A 14,214-nucleotide genomic window follows, 5' to 3' on the forward strand; every position below is an offset into this window, starting at 1 on the left:
CATCCTGTCTGTTCCAGCTGCCCTGCTAGGAGCTACCACAAGGGTTTCATGTGTTACAAAGTGTAACGTGATTACAGCAGTGCCAGGCGCAGCGTGAACCCATGCGAGTGTTCGCTCTCGCTATCCTTATTGTTATTAATCACTCTCTTGCATAATGCACCTGGGTGGCTCTTGCCCTAGATATCCATACTCTATCATTTATCGACCTACTGGGGGTTGAACCTGGGCCACATCCCCAGCTCTTTTTATTTTGAGACAAGGTCTCAGTAAGTTGCAGAGACGGGCCTCAAGCTTGTGATCCTCCTGTCTCAGACTCCCAAGTCGCTGGGATCACGGGTGTGCTCCACAACTCCTGCTTATCCTAAAGATTTAAAATAAATAAAATAGCTCATTTCACTCGGCACAGATATGCCCCCATCTTTGAATGAAGAGATCAGAGGGTCAGGTCCTGGACTGTGCCTGGGCCCCACGTGGCTCACAGTGGGCGTTTGGGGAACAGATGGCTTGAACATGACACTGGGCTAGGTGTCCCCTTCCCCTGCTGGGGAGGAAGAGAATGAACGCTGCTTCAGAACTCCAAAACAAAAGTTTATTTATAAAATACTGACAGTTTGACAGGACATGGGACTTCTCGTGGTATATATTTCAAATCAATTTAACCTTTCATTTAAAAAATAAACCTGCTAACAAGCTATGTGACATATACATATATATTCTTCTTACAGATAGACACCTGCCATAATGAATTCTCTCCCATAATTTTTCTTTTATATCTTTTAAATCAAAAAATAAAGATCTGTATTGATTTCGTTTTTGGAGTCTACATGGGTGAAGAAAGGTAACACATTTAAATGCTTTTGGTTATTTTTATGGAAACAGAGAAGAGGGGGTGGTCCTAAGGGGGGCACCTGTGCTCAGGGTGGCGGTCAGGGTGGTGTCCCTGGACAGGACCATACAGAGGCACTCGGGAGCTGGTGGCGGCTGCTCAGAGGGTCCCCTGCTCCCCTCCTGCCCGCTGGCCCCTCCGCCAGTGTGGGTACTTTCACTGTGTTCTCTGGGACGGTGAGGGGAGCCCCTGCCCAGAGTGTCCAATCGTTAGGTACTGGCACCTTAGGGGTTCTGCCCAGGAGGCGCGGGCAGCAACAGAAGGCCTCTAGAAGCGCGCATGGACGAGGCAGCACCTCTGTGTCCTCATACCTCCGCCTCACGGCAGTGTTAGATTTCGGGAGGGGGCAGGGGTGAGGGGGGCAGCCTGGGTTTACAAACTTCTTGGAGCCCTAGAAGGAAGGTGCTTCTGGAATCCAGGGCTTCTATTTGGTTCTTCTTGGCAGTCTGGGTGCACAGCTCACACAAATGCAAGAGGCACAGCCAGGAGGGGGAGAGGTCAGCCTGGCGAGCCATACTTGGGCTCCTGGGGACAACACCGGAGTCCCTTGGGGCACAGCAAGGCAACACCAAAGGGACCAGGTGTGTCCAGGTGTGAACCTGCGGCCAGCAGAGTTGCACAGGTAGGGTCCTGGCATCACTGGCTCAGGAAGTCGAAGCCCGGAAGGCTCCCCGTTACCCCTGGGCAGTGCCCACCACACCCTTCCGACGTGGCCAGGTGTCTGGGAGGAGGTGCCAGGAGCCTCCACGTTCCACCGGCCCAGTAGATATGTAAACGAGAGCAGAGAGACGTCTCTGTAAGACGAATCTGAGTTCCACAGCTGGAGACCCACCTGGGCTTCCAGATGTGGCTGGGGCAGTGGAGACACCACTCCTGATGGGTGGGCGTTGACGAAGGGGGATGTCCACCGTGGGCCCAGCCTGACTTCCTGGACTCTCCTAGTGGCTGTGACTCACAGTGTCCTCACCCTCTTGGGCAACAGATCCCAGTCACATCCCCAGCACAAGTCACCCAGGCCATGTGCGCCTCACGGGGGAGACGGCCTCGGCCATCAGAGGGAGTTGCCAGAGCCCCTTTGCGGAAGTGGGTGTGTCCTGTGCACATCAGTGTGGTGTGCGAGTGGGTAAGCATGGGTGTGCATGGGCACGTCCTGCACGGGCACGTGGGTGGCAGCAGAGTGTGCAGGGAGCAGGGGAGATTTTAGTGCATTAGGTGATTCATTAAAGGCAAAGGACGATCAGCCTCATGTGCGGATCATACACAGGATAAAATCTCTCAGCCCTGCCTCCTCCCTAGAGCTCCCTCACTGGGTTGGGCTAAAATAATTCCCAAATGCAAACTGGGAATTTCTTTAAATGGTTAAATGCTCCAGAGAAAGGGAAAAGGACGAAATTGTTAAAGAAGAAGAAGAGGAAGAGGAGGAGGAGGAGGAGGCGGAGGCAGAAAGGGCAGTGGCATGATCACGTGCAGCGTCTGAAGATGCACTGCTGGGGGGCAGATGCTGCAGGGGCCACGGGTCCCTCTGACTCCAGGGCAGCCTCCAGACAAGGCCTGGGGGCCTTGAGCACCTGACTCCCTAGAGGAGCTGAGCAGCCCTTCCCAAGGCCCCCGCACAGAGAAGCCCCTGTCTGCACCTGGGGTCAGCCTCCCACACCGCCCCACTCACATTCCTTAGGGGCCAAGGAGCCCACGCAGCCTGGGCAGGCTCTTCCCTTCTGAGCTCTTGACCCTGACTTCCCTTCCCGGTTGCCATTAGCACAGCAGCTAACTTGGGGCCGGTGGAGAGGGGTCTGGGCTCTCTCCCCTCGACTCATTTCTCAATCCCCGCCTAAGGCCTCCCCTTCCTCTTCTCCTCCCCCACCAAAACAGGGTATGGCCCCCTCTCCAGCAGGGCAGGCAGTGTGGGTCGAGCACTCCACTAAGGGGCCCCGGGCCGAATGGGACATGCCCAGGCGGGGCTAGTTCCTCTGAGAGGCAGCCGTCCACCCACAGTGACGAGCTAGTCTTCGGCAGACTTCACAGGGCTGCTTGCGGTCACCTAGGGGACACAGATAACCCAGGGAATCTGCTGGAAAGGCTCCTCCTTAAACTGCTGCGGTAGAAGGCTCAGACTGATGGCAAGGTGAGGCCACCAGAAGTGGCTTTTTAAAGAACATTCCTTGGAGCAGATCATGTGTGTGAAAGCCTCTCCTCCCGCCAGCTATTCTTGTCCCTTGGTCCCATCTGGCCTGCCCTGCTGGCTGGGCTCACCATGCATCTCAGATGCTGTGTCCAGTTTAGACTGGGCTTCCTGACCAGCCCCTCCGTGCTCCCAGCTCTGGCCAGGCTGAGCCCAGCCAGGAAGACGTCACTCGGGGTTGGGGCATCCTTCGGCTCTGTAAACCAGGTGCTGGGCAGACTGAGCATATGGTGGCGGCTCGGGCCTCTGGCTCAGGGCCTGGGCAGGCCTCTGGGCCCTGAGTGCTGTGCTTAGCAGGCGACAGCAGAGACAGAGGGACACAGATCTGAAAGTGATCGATGCTGCGGGGCCAGGAGGGCCCAGGGGATTCTCTGGGGAAGGATCCTGGAGCCTTTCCTTGCACATGTGAACAGGACACGTGTGCACTCAGGTACACGCACATGCGTGCGGCCGGGAGGAAGATGTCCGCTCAGGGGAGAGTGGTATGTCTGTCCAGGCAGTGATCCTCACCCTGCCTGACCCCTCAACCTATCTGACTTCTGCAACGTGTAGCACTTAATTTTCCCCGGGGGACCCCAGCAGCCGCCTTATACCTCTGCTCCCCAGGTGGAGCCTTGTCTGTGCTCAGGAAAGGGAATCAGGTAAAGGGAGGCAGGGTTTCGTTATACGGGAACTCTCCCCAGCCCACAGGCCCTCTTCCTTGTATTCACAATAAAAAAATAAAATATATATATGTAGGTACAAGAAAGTCGCTAAGCAGATTCTCACCGTTAGTTTCTTTTCCTTTTTCTAAATAAACCAGATGTGTGGTGGACAGGCTGAGCAGGGAGGGGAGCAGTGGAGGTGGGTGGCAGGGCGGGGGTGGCCAGGCCATGACATCCGGCCAGGCAAGGTGCAGAGGGAGAGACAGGCTCTGGCCTGGGATACCTGTCCTTTCTGCAGAGGAGCGCGGCGGAGGGCCCAGGAACCAGCCCGTGTCAGAAGGGGGCAGCTGGCCACACGTCGAGAGGCTTCTCCATCCTGCGGCCTCGCCTGCTGTTCAGCCTGGGGTCCCTTGCCCTCTCTCCCTCTCTCCAGGGGCACGACCCCCTCTGCCCACTGCCTCAGTGAGACAGCCGAGTCCCCAGCCGTGCAGATCCTCAGAGCAGTGAACCCCACCGTCTCCACGCTCACAGCGGACTGGCCACGTCCTCTTGTGATTTCCTTCTCCCTACTTCTCAGCACCGGCTTCGCTGGCCCCGCAATCCCTGGAAAAAATAAGCTCGGGAGGTGAAGAGTTGACTGGGTCTCTCGGTGTTCTGTTTTCTGGCAGGTGGTTTGGGAAGCGTGAAGGAGGAGTTTGGTATCATTTTTCTTTCTTTTTCCTCTTCCGACGTCAAACAAATGATGAGAATCCCGCTATAGGTGCCCGGGAGCCAGGGGCGAGGCTGCTGGGGGGACGGTAGAGGGTGCTCTGTTGACTTGGGGGGTTTGGTGGGTTTTGGGGCGTTGGAGTCCGGCTGGCCTTGGGCCGGAAGAGGCTGCCCTGCTGGGCGCTGTTGCTATTGGTGACGGTGGCGTGGTCCGGCTCACCGGAGTCACTCTCGGTGTAGCTGTACGCCTGGGCCCGCGAGATGCCCTTCTGCTGGCGCCTCCAGGAGTTGTAGTACGTGGGGTCGCTGATGTAGTGGTTGACGAAGGAGTGGGCCTTCTGGGGGTTGGGGTCGACCTCGTACTCGCTGTCACTTCCCTGCAAAGACAGAGGATTGGGACATCAGTGGCCTTGTGGGGTCAATTCAGCACGACCAGGGCTGGAGGGCACAGGGTCCTGAGGCACCAACGTCTATGCCGCCCCTTTCCAGCCTTAAAGGGGGGAGGTGCCCTCACTGCCAAGTGGGCACTGCACCCGGATGCCCTCTTCCTGCTTCTTCAGAGCAGAGACTGGACAGAAAATCTGCACCATAGTGTTGGCTCAGGGCTGGTGGACACAGTTGTCCTCTGTTATCTACAGCCATGTTCCAAACCCTCAGTGGATGCCTGGAACCTGAGATGGTCCCGAGCCCCATGGATGCTATATGTTTCCCTACATCCACATCCACGGTAAAGCTTAACTTATACATCGGGCACGGTCCAGATGAAGAACTACGGCCATCAAATGGAACAATTAGAACAACATGCTGTAAGAAAGGTTATGTGAATGTGATCTCTCTGTTTATCTCTGGAATTTTCCACTTCATACTCTGGGCTCACAGTTAACCACCAGCAACTGGAACCACAGAAGCAAAACTGAGGGGTAAGGAGGAGGGATACCAGAGTTCCCATCTTTTTTTCCAATCCAGGTGCAACTCACATTAACATAAAGCTACATTCTTTTCAGTGTGCAACTCAGGGTGTTCAGGTTTGCTCTCTATGTTGTAGACCCTCCCTTGTACTAGCTCAGAATGCTTCCATCACCCCAAAGTAAAACCCAGTCTCTCCCCCTCCCACCCCTCCCTCTGCAACCACAAATCTGTTTTCTGTCTTCAGGGATTTACCTATTCTGGACATTTCCTATTAACGGAATTATATAACATGCAACTTTCCATGTCTGACTTCTCGACTTAGGGCGAGGTTTTTGAGGTTCACCCATGTGTAGTAATCTGGGTTCAAACTGATTCAGGGGAACAACAAGAGCCAGATGAAATCTTTGGAGGCTGCTAGTGAACAATGTAAGTGCCTACCCAGTTCCAAAATAAAAATGACACTTCATTACAAAATAAGCACAGGAAAATATCAACAAAGGTTCTGGATTTTCATGCGGTGACAACTGCGGGGCCCACCCCCCTTTGGAAATGTAAAATATCAAGTTGTTCTTAAATGCCTTTGGGTACTCTGCTGCTCTAGGTACAGGCCTCATCCTTCTCCTGGGGATGGAGACAAGAGTCAATCTGGGGTGTAAAGTAAAATCTGACTCACGGAACTAAAAATATGGCGCACCCTTCCCCCACCCCCTCCCAGCAATGTTTTGAGAACTAAAAAGACAACAGATGGGAACTCTTTGGGAGAGAGGAGCCTGATGTTAGTGAAGGGCGCACTCCCAATGAAAGCTACCCGCTTCCTCACCCCCTGCCCACTGATGGCAGCCTGGGTGCAGTTAGCAAGAAAACCCAGTTAGCCCCAGGCAAATGCGTTTGGGACGGTGCACGGAGTTCTGCAGCTGGACCTTTTCCCGAGGGTCCCCGCCGTGGGAAATGAAATGCACAGTGTTCCAACTTGGGCCCTCTGGGGACACTGAAGCAGGCCCTCTCCATGCCTGCCGACTCGCTCCTCTCATTGGTTTGCACACCTCTGCGCCCAAGCTACCAGAGCACAGATCTGTTTGAGGACTGAGGAGGACCCAGGGCAGAAAGGGCGTGGCTGGAGGCCACGTCTAGCTGGGCTGCCACACTGGCCTGCCAGGTTTTCCCCAGCCCAGCAGGCTCTGCACTCCTCCACTCCTGCCTGGAGGCCCCGGGAGGGAAGGACCCTCCCTCCCCCAGTGGGGCTGAGGCCTCCCAGCCCATCTGCTAAGTCGTGTTCTCTGGCCCCTCTCCTCACCCCTCTGAGCCCCTGCCATCCCCTTACCAGCCCCAGCAGACACTCCCCACTGCCCAAGACAACAGAGAGCCCTGCCCCCAAGGCACAATGCAAGCCCCCCTCCATTTTTTCTTTTTTTTTTTTGCCCATTGCCCAGCTGCTGTCTGGGGAACAAAAGGGACACACGGGCAGGAGAACTCCATATGCTGAGGGTGGGCACCTGAGGCTGGGGGTCCCTTCTGGAGGAGCCGTGAGGGGCTAGAGGAAAGGGGGACGAGGGCAGCCCGCCCCACAGGCTCCCTCCCAGGTCCGGTCTCACAGTGGGCAGCATTTCTAGAGGTTCTAGGATTTTAGCCAGCCTAGGTCCCAGCCTTGGAGAGCAGACCCAGGTCACTTGGGCTGCTCCGGAGCCAAGAGTCTCTGCGGTGAGGTGACAGTGACATAGTCAAGTCTGCTCTGGCCCTTGCCAATGGGGAGGTGTGGCCCACGGCTCTGGCTCCGTCAGCCTCAGTGTCCTGTAAAGTGGGGGGACCCCCACGGTCCACAGGTGGAATGAGGTGACAGAGGAGAGGGGGCTGGGAGAGAGTGAGTGGTGCTGAGGGGCGGGGCAGACCTGCAGTGAGGGGCCTTGAACACCCCGCCCCAGGGGTCCAAAGGGAATAGGGAAGCTGTTTACTGCTCAGGCCACTGGGAAGTAGGACAAGGTTCAGATTCTGCCCCCAACCTCCTCTGCAAAGTGGAGCATGTCTGGTGTCTGGTCTGGGGGCAGGATGGGGTCTCTCTGCCCGTCCTGGAGGCCCAGATCTCATTCTTGCAGATCATCACCATCCCAGGGGCTGCTCTCTCTTCAGCACCTCCTGGGTGCTCGGCCCTGGGCAGAGCAGGATCCCTGCCAGGGCTGGGAAAGCCAGAGCCTGGGAGAGTCTGGCCCTCCCCCTCCCCCAGCTCTCCAGGGCCAAGGAGCAGGGTCTTTGCATCAGCAATGGCCGTCCCGCCTCCATCGCCCAGAACATCTGTTTCTTTTCGGGGTGGGGGTGGGGTGAGAAGAAAGAGAGCCGGGGACGGGCTCCTATTGCAGCTTTTGGCTCTCAGGGCCTCTGCGGTAATTGAATGCGGCTTCCCAGGAAGGGCCCAGAACAAAGGGGCCTTTCAGGGGCCGTCCTAGCCAGGCCACCAGCCACTGCCTCAGCTCCTGGCCTCTGAGCAGCAGTGACTGGCCTGGGAGCACGGACCCAGGCCTGGCCATGGGAGTGGGGAGGGGGCGAAGGCGGTGGGACCCCAGAGAAAAGACCAAAGCATAACGGAGGGGACAAAGCCAAGCTCCTCTGCTTTCTTGTTCATCTCCCGAACCAGACTCAGCAGCGTGGGAGTGAGGAGCCACCCGGGCTCAGAGACAGGGTGGAGGGGCCGGGCAGGGGTCGATAGGCTTGCACCCCACATGTCTGGGAAGAACGTGTGGCCTCTCGGGGAAGCCTGCTCCGTACCTGTGGTCCCAGGGGCTTTCTGCCCTGCCCAGCCCTGTCCCTTGGGTACTCTAACCCCTGAGCCAGCGGGCCCACTTCCTGCAGGGCTGCAGCCTGTTGGAAATTAGAGCCAGGTAGGGCTGCCGTCCCATCTCCTAGGTCTTTTTGAAGGACTTCATTGGACGTCCCCTCAGAGTTCTGGACTCTGGATGCTACAATTCTCCCAAGAATATCCCATGAAAAATGCCAGCGCAGATACAATGTCATACATGCTACCTGTGCCCTTACAGGTAGTAATTAATGGCCAATGCCTGCCCACCCCTCAGCTGGCAGAGATGCCTGGGGTCAGGGGTCTCAAGGGAGGTCACTGAGGTAGGGTTGGGGTGACTGAAAGAAAATCTCTTCAATGCCCCCTGTGCTGGGCAGCTGGGTGAGGCCAGGCTGCAGTGGACACAGCCCTCAGAGCCAGCTGGATCTCATTTGAGGCCCAGCCACCTGCCCTTCTGAGCTCTGAGACCAGAGCATGCTGTGGACTCCTCTGAGCCTTTGTTCCTGTTGTGGGAACAAAGTGGGGTGCTTAGATGTTAACCAAGAACCGTCAAGAGCACGGAGCTCGGAGCTCGGCACTCAGCAGGTGCCCATGTGTGGTTTTGCCTCCCTCCCCTTTCCCTGGACTCTCTCTGGGGTGCTTCTCCTCCAACCTGGCTGCCAGGGCCTGGGTGGGCTGGGGTTAAGGAGAAGCAGGAGACAGGGCCCAGCCTGTGGAGTGGTGGCCCAACCTCATGGACAAGAGGCAACATGGAAGAGACCAGAGACGCTCAGCAGGGTGCAGGCGCTGCTGGGCAGGCAGGACCACCCCTGAGGCAAACCCTGCTTCCTCATGTCCGACCCAGTCCTGTTCATGCCAAATGAATACCACCCCCTCAAGGCGGCCCTCCCAGGGCCTCTGCGCGGACCCAGCAGCCTTTTCCTCAGGACTGCCCCCTGCACTGCCCATGCCCGACGCTACGGAACAGAGATGCTCATGCCACTTTCTTCCTGCAGCTACTCACTGTGGTTCCGCGACATCTTAACGAGAATGAAACAGGATTCTTGGCACACACGCGGTCTCCCCTCGTAGATCACAGCGTGCAATAATGGAGGGTCTGTCCTGCCCCCTCTGGAGCTGCCACCAGCAAGCCGTGTCTGGGGCTGTCCCGTGGTGCGAGCAAACAGCTCTTGACGAAATGCACCGCAGAGTGAGTGAGTGGAAGAGCCCCAAGAGGGCAGAGCCAGTGCCTGCTCCTCCCCGGGCCAACCCAGGTATGCGGGGCGCACGCAGGTGTACTGGGAAGATGCACTGGAGGCCCCCCCCACCAGCCTCCTCCTCATCTCAATCTAGAAACAGCCAAAACCCCCTCAGTGGCTCCCAGGGGCCCTGAGGACCAAGTAATGTCACCTCCCCAGCAACCTCCAGCCATCCTGGCTCCTAAGGACCACGGGCTCCGTGGGCTCCATAAATAGTATCCCCAACACGATTTGTCCTGAATGTCTTCTTCGTACTTTTTTTTGGTATTGGGCACTGAACCCAGGGGCACTTAACCACTGAAACACACCCCAATCTTTTTTTTTTTTTTTTAATTTTTTTTAGTTGTTGATGGACCTTTATTTTGTTTATTTTTATGTGGTGCTGAGAATCGAACCCAGTGCCTCACACATGCCACTGAGCCATGGCCCCAGCCCACCCTCAACCCTTTTTATATTTTATTGAGGTATAGGGTCTTGCTAAGTTCCTGAGGCTGGCTTTGAACTTGTAGTCCTCCTGCCTCAGCCTCCCGAGCCGAGCCGTTGGGATCACAGGCGCGGGCCACCACGCCCCCGGCTCTTCTTACTTCTTTCAGAGAAGCTTAATGCCATTATAATGAGGGGCCACCCATGACACTGCCCAGAACTGAGTATCGAGATTAGAAGGCGGATGCCATGGGTTTGGCCTTTTTTCCCCCATTGAGATTAATTTCTGTGCTAAAGATTTTTTTTTTTTTTCCTACCAAACTTGGGCTGTTATTTTGAAAACGGAGTTGGAAGGCGGCCATAAGTGCATTTTTAGAAGTTCCGTCAAATGAGCCACAGGCTCTTTAAGTCTCATCTTTGGGTGTGCCTCCCTCTGCCTGGAGCCCCTTCTGCACCGCTCCGAGCACAGCTCTGGGCTCCCCACTTTCACTGCTGGGGGAGAGCTGGCCCCTCCCCTCTGTCCCTCCGCACATGGCCCCATTGTGGCTTCTCTCTCAGGGAATCACGTGGGCTTGTTTATAAGTCAAATTGACTTTTTGTTTATTACCATATCACAGGAAAGCGGCTGCACAGATTGCCTCCAGTTTGGGAGAGTGAGATTTGGGTGGTCTGACTTAGAATATGAACCAGGTGGCATATGCCCAGCTCACTTGGAGGGAGACTTCAAAAACGTAGGCGGTGATTCTCTGGAGCCACTGAAACTTTGGAGGAAGCTGCTGATGGTCTTGGGGGACATGTGGCAAGACACGAACGGAGACTGGCATCAGCTCCACCATCTTCCCAGAACGACTTCACTATGGTGGGGGTGCCACACTCTAGACACCGCCTTGGAACAGAGTGGGCTTACTTATGTGTGGACGGAGGGTACTGGAGGGGGCCAGCTGCTTTGTCTCCAAGTATCTCTGTCTCCCAGGACCACGGGGAGCTCCTTGGTCTCAATCACCTCCATGTCCTATGAGTGAGCTCCAGGAGCAAGCCTGGAGACGTGTGTGTGTGTGTGTGTGTGTGTGTGTGTGTGTGTGTGTGAGAGTAGAGCCCTTGCCTAGCATTCGCAAGGACCCAGAAGACAGGGGCACCTGCGCTCACTGGTTGTGAGCACAGAGGAACATTTTCTAGCTGCGTCAGGGTCCTGTCTTGCCTGTAGTTGCAGAATCTAGGAGCTGTCTGCCGGGTGTGTGTGTGTGTGTGACTGACACCTTCCCAGGGAGCATCCTGGACGTCCTTCCCAGGACCACTGGTGAGCCGGGCCCCCACAGCTCCACTGCCCTCTCCCAGTAGCCCTGTGGCTGCACCATGCTTCCACCTCGTGAGGGTGAAGGGCTGCCGAGGACCCTCCTGGTCACGGAGTTGATACGGGACAGAGTGCTCTCCTACACCAGGCTCAGCCACCGGGAGCCACCTTTCCATGCATGTGGCCACAGCAGCCCTCTGTGGCCACAGCTGCAAGGGGGTCTTTTGGGGAACACTTCAATGCCTAGAGCCCCCTCCTCTGAGTATCTTTGTTCTTCAAGGACAGGCTTGAATTTTTTTTTTTTAATCTATGGTTATTTGTCAAATGTATCAAGTTAGCGAAGTGGCAGGAATGCTCCCTCTCCTTAAGTGTGTCATTGACGGGTTCTGAAGACTTTTCCAGAAAGGTCTGCACTGGCCTGTGGGTGGGTCCTGGAGACAGGGCTGAACCAGGACCTGGGCTCTGCAGCCAGGAGCTGGCATCTGGGGCTTGCACCTCTGGCTCTTGGACCTAAGCTACCCCACTCCACCTCCGATCCTCCTGTGTACAAAAAGATGACACCAATGCTTCAGAGGGTTGTCACTATCATATGGTGAAACACGAGGGACATGGGGGGGATGGGGTCACCAGTGTGACTTCTGATGTGTGAGGCAGGAGTTGGTGAAAAAGAAATGATAACTTTAAACCACGAGTCTTTGTTGTGGTGTCCTGGGAACCTGTACTTGGCCTTGAGTCTGCTTTGGTTGATTAGTTTCCTAAGTGTCCTTTGATTTCATTTTTAAAATTTTTTATTTTTTTTTTTTTGGTGGTACCTGGGGTTGAACCTGGGAGGCCTCTATTATGGAACCACACACCGAGCCCTTTTTATTTTTCATTTTGAGACAGTATCTTGCTAAGTTGCTGAGGCTGGCCTCCAACTTGTGACCCTTTTGCCTCGGTCTCCGAGTGGTTGGGGTTACAGGTGTGGGCCACTAGGCCTGGCTGATCTTTAGCTGTTTTAATTAAATGACTGTTTATGGAGTGCACAGGTCCCAGCCCCTGTGGACACCACATACAGGGACTACGCGGTGATCCGGATGGCTGCTTTTCTGGAACAAGGCCTCAGAGCCAACGGACCCAAGACAACATGGCTGAGCCCCAACACAAACCCGAGCTATCTCCACCTCCCCAGGCAGGCACCCAGAGCCTGGGCTGGATTGACCAACCCCAAAAGGAGTGTGGGCATTCTGCTGTGACAACTGCCTTCTGGAGCCTGGGGAGCCCCCTCTCCCAGGGCAGTGCTCCAGGGGAGTGACTGGTTCCCAGTTGCTATGGGAACAGTGCTCAAGTGATGGGCTTCTTTAAGCAAATCAGACCAAGGGCTTAGCAGAGGGAGGGTTCTGGGCACTCTGGGTCCACCCTGAGGGGACTTCTGAGGTCAGCTGGTCTGGAGCACAGGGTGTCTTTCTTTAAGGCTAGGAGGCCCTGGCATGGTCTCCTGGCCATGGGACTACTCTGTCCCCAGGAGATTCCTCCAGATTCATGCAGAGCCGGTGACAAAAAGGCCTTGAGATATGCAGGCAATCTCTCCTGTCCTGGAGGGCTTGTCCCTGAGGTTGAACCCAGGCAGTAAGGGTGGGGTAGTGATGTGCTCTGCAGAAGGTCAAAGCCACCAAGCAAAGCAACACAGGAAGCCCCTCTTGCTGGCTGCTTCTAACCACAGGGTCCTGTCTTGCACCCAGGACTGACAGGAGTCCCATGCAACTGCCCCATGGTCAGAGAAAGTCCCTTTATCTTTGTCAGTTCTACCTTGGATGTCTAGAATCTAATGCTGGTCAGCATCTTTGGGGAAAAGAAAGAAAAGTCGTGTGTTAGGGGAAGGACCCAGCCTGTGTGTGCTCGTGAGTCCCCCTAGTCGGTGTGGCCGCACGAAGTTAAAAGCTGCCACAGGCTGAATCACAAGGCTTCAAGCAGCTTTGTCCCCCACCAAGTCCCAGGGAAAGCCAGGCTAAGTTGGGGTCTCTGCCCACCAACTGTGAGCTGTGGATGTAGGTGGGCCTTTCCAGCTCCGCCAAGCCCAGCCGTAACCCTGGAGCTGAGCAAAGCAGCGTGGTTCACCGTTGCAGTGCGTGGTCGCACCTCCCCACAGGTCAGCCTGCTCCCTCTGGCACCTCTTGCTCCTCTTGGAATGTCCTCAGCCCCCTTAGCTGAGTGTCTCCATTGCCTGGCCCACCTAATGACAGCTCTAAGCTCTGTCTTCCAGAGTTCGGGTTCCCCTACCCCAACATAAAAGGCAGCACTGATTGAACAGTTGCTGTGTGCCAGTCCTGGGCCAGACTCTCAGGGAAGTCCCCCAGAGTACCATGAGATGGCCTATGACCACCCCTGCTTGTTCTACGGGGGAAACTGAGGCTCAGAGAGGTAACCTAGCACATCCAGAGCACCCCAGTTCAGAGGCAGAAAGTCACCGACCAAAGCACAAAGTCTCATTGGTCTAACTGCTTCCTGTCCTAGGACCCTGGACCTGGGATCTCCTTTGACCTCAAGGAGCTGGGCTGAGCAGCTGTCCAGGGCTCTGGCTGCAGGGCCAGGGGTAGAGCTCCTCCTCTCCTGCCCCTTGCCTTCAGCATGCTCCTCTGCTGCTGAGAAGCTGGTGGAGGGTGACCCCCGCAAGTCTAGGGGACCACGCTCTTAGGGGATCTCATGCGATCTAGAGCCTGTCAGTCCTGGGGGCAAACTATGAGCAGAACCTGGGGGTGGCACCTGACGTACAAATGACTTCTGGTGAGTTCTTGGGCCTTCTTAGTCTCTCTGGCCCCAGGTAGGGAAGGAGGGAAGGAAGAAACCCATGTGACGGGCCATCTGCCTCCGTGTGTGCTGCAGAGTCCTCTCCCTTCACTGCCCCTCGCTGGGAGGGCTGCTCCCCTGCCCTGTCCAGGGCACTCAGCCCTCTGGCCTCTCACCTGAGAGTCGGAGATTTCCGAGGGCTTCTCTGTCAGACTGCTGCTCTCTGCTGGGATGAGGTCATTGTACTTGGTGACATCCTCATCCGAGTAGTGGAGGCTGCCGGGGCTGGGCCGGGGAGGGGACCTGGAGAAAACAAGGAGGGGCTGAGAGATGGCCTCACACAGCACAGCCTCCCAGGCCGGGGAGATGCAGCCAGGCCCTGAGG

General features: G+C 56.1%; 1 protein-coding gene across 5 annotated transcripts in view; it reads right to left on the reverse strand.

Moving 5' to 3' along the window:
* Window positions 1–575: 575 nt before the first annotated feature.
* Window positions 576–14,214, reverse strand: part of Sdk2 (sidekick cell adhesion molecule 2) — a 78,049-nt gene continuing 64,410 nt past the window's right edge. For 2 of the 5 annotated variants that reach the window (XM_015503497.2, XM_048795748.1), the window contains 2 exons: window positions 14,006–14,132; window positions 576–4,794 (listed from right to left, as the gene is read on the reverse strand). In XM_015503497.2, the coding sequence (XP_015358983.2) occupies window positions 4,441–4,794; window positions 14,006–14,132 (481 nt within the window). In that variant the 3' untranslated portion in view covers window positions 576–4,440. The other 3 variants (XM_048795754.1, XM_048795757.1, XM_048795759.1) reach the window with 3 other exon arrangements.

This window comes from Marmota marmota, unplaced genomic scaffold, assembly GCF_001458135.2.
Source record: "Marmota marmota marmota unplaced genomic scaffold, marMar, whole genome shotgun sequence".
Lineage (NCBI taxonomy): Eukaryota > Metazoa > Chordata > Mammalia > Rodentia > Sciuridae > Marmota > Marmota marmota.